Source organism: Oryzias latipes, chromosome 11 (genome assembly GCF_002234675.1).
Source record: "Oryzias latipes chromosome 11, ASM223467v1".
Lineage (NCBI taxonomy): Eukaryota > Metazoa > Chordata > Actinopteri > Beloniformes > Adrianichthyidae > Oryzias > Oryzias latipes.
The window spans coordinates 20,437,033-20,443,904 of record NC_019869.2 but is presented as its reverse complement, the minus strand read 5'-3'; the positions used below and the strand labels follow the sequence as shown (position 1 = coordinate 20,443,904).

Below are 6,872 nucleotides of genomic sequence, written 5' to 3'. Positions count from 1 at the left end.
GGAGAAAGCAGGATTCAAGACTCATCTAAACACAGATGTGTCGGAAACACAAAAGAAAAAGATTTTGAAAGCAAACTTTTCATCTGCTACTTGGAAAGTTTTGCTTTAGAAACGGAATATTTTGTTTACAATTTAGGCATAAATCGCTTCGTGTTCATGGTGATACCATTTTGTCCGCTAACGGGGGTTTTGCTCATCTTCTTCTCCTCTGCTTCTTATTCTTTGATTTTCCTGCCATTTTGGTGCTTGTTCCGTTCCAGTCCTCTCGACCAGAACCGGGTCACAGCAGTCACCCCAACCCGATTCTGCTGGACTTTAGATACTTCAAAATAAACAAAACTTTATTCAATCAGTGCAATTCATTTCTGTAAAAATTATTTTCTGGGATTTGCGATTTGAAACTTACATTTTTTTATTTTTGTGGACATCAGCAGCAATTTAAAAATGTTGCAGTACCTCAAACCTATTGTTTTTACTGATTTTCTATCCATTTCTGTGACTCTGGTTGCTGAAACCGAAACTCACTTTACTTTGCCCCACCCACTTGACCATAGACCATTCAGAAGGTTGTTGAGGTGGGCGGAGCTGACGTGGCCGTCCTGATCCTAGCTGGATTTTCCTGTTCCACGTCTCTGTGATTGACGTCTGCGGTGGCGATCCACACCTGAGGAGTGCTGCCCTAAAAGTGACACAACACTGACCCCTAGTGGTCTGAAGCTGCAGGAGAAATCGGACTTGTGTTAATAATTCAGCCGCAGACACCTTTCCTCGGATTGAAGATTTTTTACTAACACGTTTCAGTATTGCAACTGGAATCCTTTCTCTTTCTAACAGGTAAAAATCATCCAAACTAACTAAACAAAGAAAGAAGCTCAAGCTTCAAATCCCACACTGGACCTGAATTTAAACCAATGAGAGCGTCACACGGCCGGCAGATGGAACCACTGCTCTCCCAACAAATTAGAAAAATAGACTTTTATATGTACAATATTAAACATGAGTCACCATGACGACAGCAGTTCCATGACAGAGGGATCCGATGTGCCGATGCTCCGCCCACAAACATGTGAACTGCACCTTAAACTCATAAATAAGAAACTAGCATCCGTAAACACCGAACCGGACAGAAACAAAGCAGCCTGTCAACAGAAATAAATAAGAATTCATATTTACAAAGCAGGAGGTTTTCTGAGGGGGCGGGGCCTCACCTCTGTACAGAGCTGAAGGTGAGGCCCACAGGCCAGAGGGAGAACGAGAAAAAAGACCCAGAGAGAATCCGAGGTGGAGCAGAACCGGCTCCGGAAAACAGAACACGTGTCCACAGGGTGGTCTTGAAGCTCCGCCCACCTCTGCTGCAAATCCGTCGTCATGTGCGGCTCTAAGCGCCTCCTGTCCGTCACGCGGTCTGTGCAGGGACGCTCAAGCCAGGTTGCGATCCAGAATCAGACAGCTGAGGCTGTCTCCGGAGGTCAAAGTGCACGTGAATCGCAAAAAGTCACGTAATCAACACTCCTCGGCTCTGGGCTCGGACGCAGGCGCGTCGCTGGAAAAAGGAAGAATGAAGGAACGAAGACGAGAAGGAAGGAGGAGTGTCGTCGGCTGGAAGAGCTCGCTTCTCATCTCCTCATCTCCTTGCACAGGTGTGCAGCAGCAGCAGCATGAAGCCTTGTGGGGGCCCTCCCCTCCACCCCGCTCAGACCTGCACGCCGCGCCCGTGCATCTGGATGACCTGAGCTCGGAGCGTCTGGATGGCGGCCAGAATGAGCTTCTGATGCTCCAGAGAGGTGATGCCGAGGCTCAACACGTCTCTGCCGACAGAGGAGGAGGAGGAGGAGGATCAGCACCGGCAGACATGTCTGCACCTTCCTCTGTCTCAAATGCAGAGAAGCTAAAAAGGAGCTAACTAAATGAGTGCTGGGATAACTCATAATGCTGAAAAAAGGCTAGTGAAATGCTTAAAATGATAAATTAGCTTAAACAACCATTAGAAGGCTAAAAAATAAGCTCAAAATATTTATGTAACTGCTAAAAATCTATCGCCATATGAATAAATCTATTAAATATAAATGTGTCTCTATATGCTATGAATGCTAAAAATGCCAAATAACCTAAAAAATAATTGTACTAAAGCTGGAAAAGAAAGCTTAAACTGCTAAAAACACTAAAAAGCTTATAAAGATTAAAAACAAGCTCAAAAAAGATCTAGACTGGAAAAACTGCTCAATTAAATTGAAAAAAACTGTCAAATGGCTGAATTAAAGGCTTAAGAAAACAAATCCTAAATATGCTAAGTTAACTTAAAAAAGTCTCTAAAAAGCTGAAAAAAAGAGCTTAAAATGCGAAATATTCTAAATTAGCTTAAAAATAATTAAAAAAGCAAAATAAGGAGCGAAAAAAGAGGTAATTATATACTAAAAATGCTAAAATAATTACTACAATAGATAATAAAAAGTTTTAAAAAGAAGAAACAGCTTATTAAATGCTAAAAATGCTAAATTAGCTTAAAATAACTGTAAAAAAGGGTGAAAAAGAAGCTAAATGATGATAAAATGTGCCAAAAACAATACAAAACCAAACATTATTTAGATTTAGTACAAACAGTGATGTAAATGTTAAAAATTAGTACGTTTGGATGCTAAAACGAAAAGTTCAGGGGATTTTATTTTGCTGAGTCACTGAAAGGGGACTGTTCCTCCGGTCCGGGCTCATCATAAACAAAGGTGGAGACTCACTGCACGGTCATCCGAGCCACAGACTCCAGGTAGCAGTATCCCGCCGCAGTGAAGTTGTCCTTGTACCGGCCCATGTCCACGGCGTCCAGCCACTCCCCCACCGAGCTGAAGGCCGGGAAGGTGGGGAGGGGCCGCTCGGCCAGCGTGATGGAGGAGCTCAGAGTCCTACGGGAACACCGCCTTTGTCAGGGGAAAGGTGGACGCGGGGCAGACGTCACCCCACCCGTTTGCACAAACCTGCGAGCCAGGGTGGAGGAGCCCACGCCGTCCGGCGAGCGGATGCTCTTGCTAAGGGCGGAGTGGATCTGGCTGAAGCTGGGTCGCTCCGCCCTCTCCTTCTGCCAGCAGTCCAGCATCAGCTGGTGGAGATGTGGAGGACAGTTGAGCGGAGCGGGCAGCCGGAAGCCGTCCTCTATGGCCTTGATCACCTGGAAACCCAGAAAGACGTTTTTTTTTACCTCATGCATAGATGCATGTACATTCATATATGTGTGTGTTTCTGAATGACTAATAACGTGTTTTATTATTTTGTGGGGACAAATTATTATTATTATTTTACCCATGTCAGGTCACAGAGTTTGTGAGTGCGTATGTGTAAAAACCAAAAACACTTGTGTGTTTGTGTGCTTTCTGAAGACCTGACAAATATTTTGGTAGCCAGAAACGTGCAAAAACGTTTTACGTTTTCTACAGATGTAAAAAGTATTTTCACATTTCAATGTCATTTTAAAACCACACACTCCCAGAGAAAAGGGAAAGGAAAGTGGAGGCAAAAATCACAAAAATGACATCTGTCAGCCAAATTCTATTTTTTTTTAAACAGACTCACAGTCACCACCACCCCTCCCCCTCTCACCACCCCTCCCCCGCTCTTTAAGCTTCTATCTAAGTAAAGAGCATTCATGAAATGCTTCTCGGCATTTGACATTTTCCATTTAATCAGTGACGGTACGAAAAGGCCATGCGGGATCACAGGTGGACAGGCCGACCAACAATCCTGTTACCATATCATGTTTCAATTTAAAGTGGAATTCATTTCCAGCCGCTCAACAAGCTCAACCTCCGACCTCGCAACTCACAAAGTTTGATAATCCGACTTGGGAAATGTTCCCTGCTTCACGAAAGGCCACTGTGAGGAGAGGACTGGTCTGATAGGAGGAACAGGGACTCACATCCTGGTTGCCCATGTCCCAGTACGGCCTCTCTCCGTAGGACATGACCTCCCACATGACGATGCCGAAGCTCCACACGTCGGAGGCCGAGGAGAAGCGGTGGTACTGGATGGCCTCTGGAGCGGTCCACAGCACAACGCTCTTCCCTCCATGCTGTGGAGGGGCAGAGGGAGAGGAGGTTCAAGCTGTGTCCAAAAAGAGCTTTAAGATTCTTCGATCAAACAAAAAAACGACGACAAAATGTTAAATCAGGATTTACAAAAAATAAATAAAATCCAGCTACGAAATGATTAAAACGTTCAAATTATGTAACACCTCAAAAGCACCTTTGGGCATTTATTGAGAATGTAAAAAAAAAATCATTTTCTTGCAATAAAAATCATACTGAGATTTTCTAAAACGTCGTGACCTCTCCTTTTTACTTTTTCAGAAGAACTTAAAGAATATCTTCCACTTAGATTTTTCTGTTTTTGTCAAGCTCTAATCCTGCATTCACATTGGATGCGCCTCAGGTGTCAAGTTTCAATGTTAAGTCGATGTACTGACGCGATCTGAGGTCCTGCGACACAATTTGGTCATCGGGCCCGGCGTAGCGGCGTCCTGAATTTCCATCCATTTTCTTAACTCATTGGGGCGGCGGGTTGCCGGAGACTGCCCTGGTTACTGTTGGGCGAAGGCGGGATGCATCCCGGACAGGTCGCCAGCCTGTCATAGAGCCCATGGAGCTGGGGAGATCGAGCCAGCTACTCCAGCCGGCCGCTTGATGTGATCTCCGCTGCCATGCGGAGCTCGCTATGCTGGCCCAACGGTGGTTGGCTGCCTGGTAGACGGAGAGCCGCCACGGGTGTTGCGATGCGGGTGCGATTGCTTCAGCCCAATGAGCTCATGATGTTTATCTTATTTTCATCGAGACAATAAAATAAAAGATCCTCCAGTTATATCGGTATTTTTCCTCTCTCGGGTTAATGCTCAAACGGGGCCACAGACAGACAGAGTAACGTTTACATCGGCCATCATCCAGGCGGGAAGTTCACTGGAAGAGACTCTGAGGGATCTGGTGAACCCAGACACGGCGGCGTGCTTGCCGGCGCCTCTGTAGAGCTCTCCAAAACATATAAACCCAAGCTATTTGCTCAACATCATCCATGTTTTCCATGATGTGGCAACGAATGAAGTACAGAAAAATGTTGGTGGATATTCTGCGGCTGGTACGTCGTGGCGTTGAGCTGTAAATTTGAAGTGCATCAACAGAGAGGCAATTTTGACGCGCGGATTCCGTCCGGTGTGAATGCAACATATGATAATCTTTCAACTGCTACCTTCAGGAATAAACTGAATAGTCACTTTGAACCATTTTTCAAAGCATGCACTGGATCTAGAAAACCCAGAGATGTCATAGATTCGAACAACTTTCCAGGTTTTCTCACCAGTGTGGAGTAGATGGCCTCAATCTTGTCCTCCTGAAGAGGCCTGAAGCCCGACACTTTGCAGCTCAGGTTGGAGTTCACCAGCACCTGGGAAGAGGAGGCAAACAGATGAGCTCAAAGTAGGAGAAAGAGATGAAGATATTACAGAAAAACAGTGCACTCATAAAGAGGTGTCTTTCAAAAAACAAATTCAGCTAAATGTCACTGATTTTATTTCAGTTTAATGATCATAAATTTCCTTCTTGGCTTGGACAAAGCAGCTTCAGTGTAAAAGCTAAAAGTATATGTTTTGGAATCCTTCTGCCTTTTTTGTGTTAGTCCTTCTATTTCTTTAAAATCAAGCAGAGGCAAAATTATTTATCTTTTAAAATGTTTGACATAATTTACATTTTATGGGTGGAGGAATGAAAAAGTTCAGGAATGTGGTTGGAGGTTAAAGTTAGCTGAGAAAAAGTGGAACACAGAGAAAGATGTAGCACAAGGTGGAGGTTGGGGTGCACCAAGGATCAGTTTTGAGACTCTTCTTGTTTTCAGTAGTGATGCACAAATTGACAAATGAGCTCAGACTGGAATCTAGGCGGATCATCATGTTTGCAGATGACATGGTGATCTCTAATAAGAACGCTTTTATTTTGTTAGCTGTCACAAATTGTAAATAAACTATTTGTATGGACACAAACAGGAAGTTGGTGTTTCTACAGTCTCAATGCAAAAGCATTATGGTAGACCATTATGGCGTATATCCCGCCAGAGATGGCGGGATATACGCCAGCCACACTCAGCCTCACCTTGTGAGCAGCGAGCCGTTTGTGCACAAAGCCCATCTCAGTGAGGTACTTCATGCCGGACGCAACCCCTGTTAGCATGTCCATCAGCTGCATGACACTCAGCTGGCCTTCGTGTTTCTGCAGAGAGAGGACGGCAGCGGATGGTGTGATGGCGATGTCAAAGGAAGACAAACATTTGCTTCGGCTGGTATTCTTTCAAGTGTTCGGTGTGTAAAAGCAAAGTAACCATTAGCTCCCATCATTATGAACCGAGGCTGTTCAGAGAAAGCAGGGAAGCTCAAAACCTTCCTTTAGCTGTTAATTATGTGACATCTTCCTTATTACTGCAACTGCTGCTGCCCTCAGACTGTGCACTAATTACAGCAAATTTAGGCTTTTTTGCCACCGAAAATTGTGCTTATGGAAAAGCCAAGATAATTATGAGCTTTCGCTTTCTTCCATAATGAGCAAACAGATCTCTGCACACATTCCCAATGAGCGCATTGTCACACAGCCTCACCCTGAGGAAGGAATCCAGGGCTCCGTTGGACATGCTCTCCATGATGATCATCATTGTGTTGCCTGCAGAGACGCAGAAGAAGAGAGACGTGAAAACAATCATGATGGTGAAGAACAACACACCGCTGCAAGTGTTTTCTTTCTTTATGGCCGGCAGTAGTCCTGGACTGCAAAGACTGTGGTGTTGACTTTTAGCGCCATTAGCTTGGTGAGCTTGAACATGTGGCGTTCCCCTGCTTACACATTTTGTACCAA

The 6,872-nt window shown here is 44.7% G+C and overlaps 1 protein-coding gene across 1 annotated transcript in view; it reads right to left on the bottom strand.

Moving 5' to 3' along the window:
- Positions 1-394: 394 nt before the first annotated feature.
- Positions 395-6,872, bottom strand: part of epha10 (EPH receptor A10) — a 130,915-nt gene continuing 124,437 nt past the window's right edge. The window contains exons 12-18 of the mRNA XM_011481140.3: positions 6,619-6,680; positions 6,120-6,236; positions 5,332-5,418; positions 3,905-4,057; positions 2,970-3,160; positions 2,733-2,897; positions 395-1,808 (exon numbers count right to left, since the gene is read on the bottom strand). Of these exons, the coding sequence (XP_011479442.1) occupies positions 1,694-1,808; positions 2,733-2,897; positions 2,970-3,160; positions 3,905-4,057; positions 5,332-5,418; positions 6,120-6,236; positions 6,619-6,680 (890 nt within the window). The 3' untranslated portion in view covers positions 395-1,693. The remainder of the gene's footprint in view (positions 1,809-2,732; positions 2,898-2,969; positions 3,161-3,904; positions 4,058-5,331; positions 5,419-6,119; positions 6,237-6,618; positions 6,681-6,872) is intronic.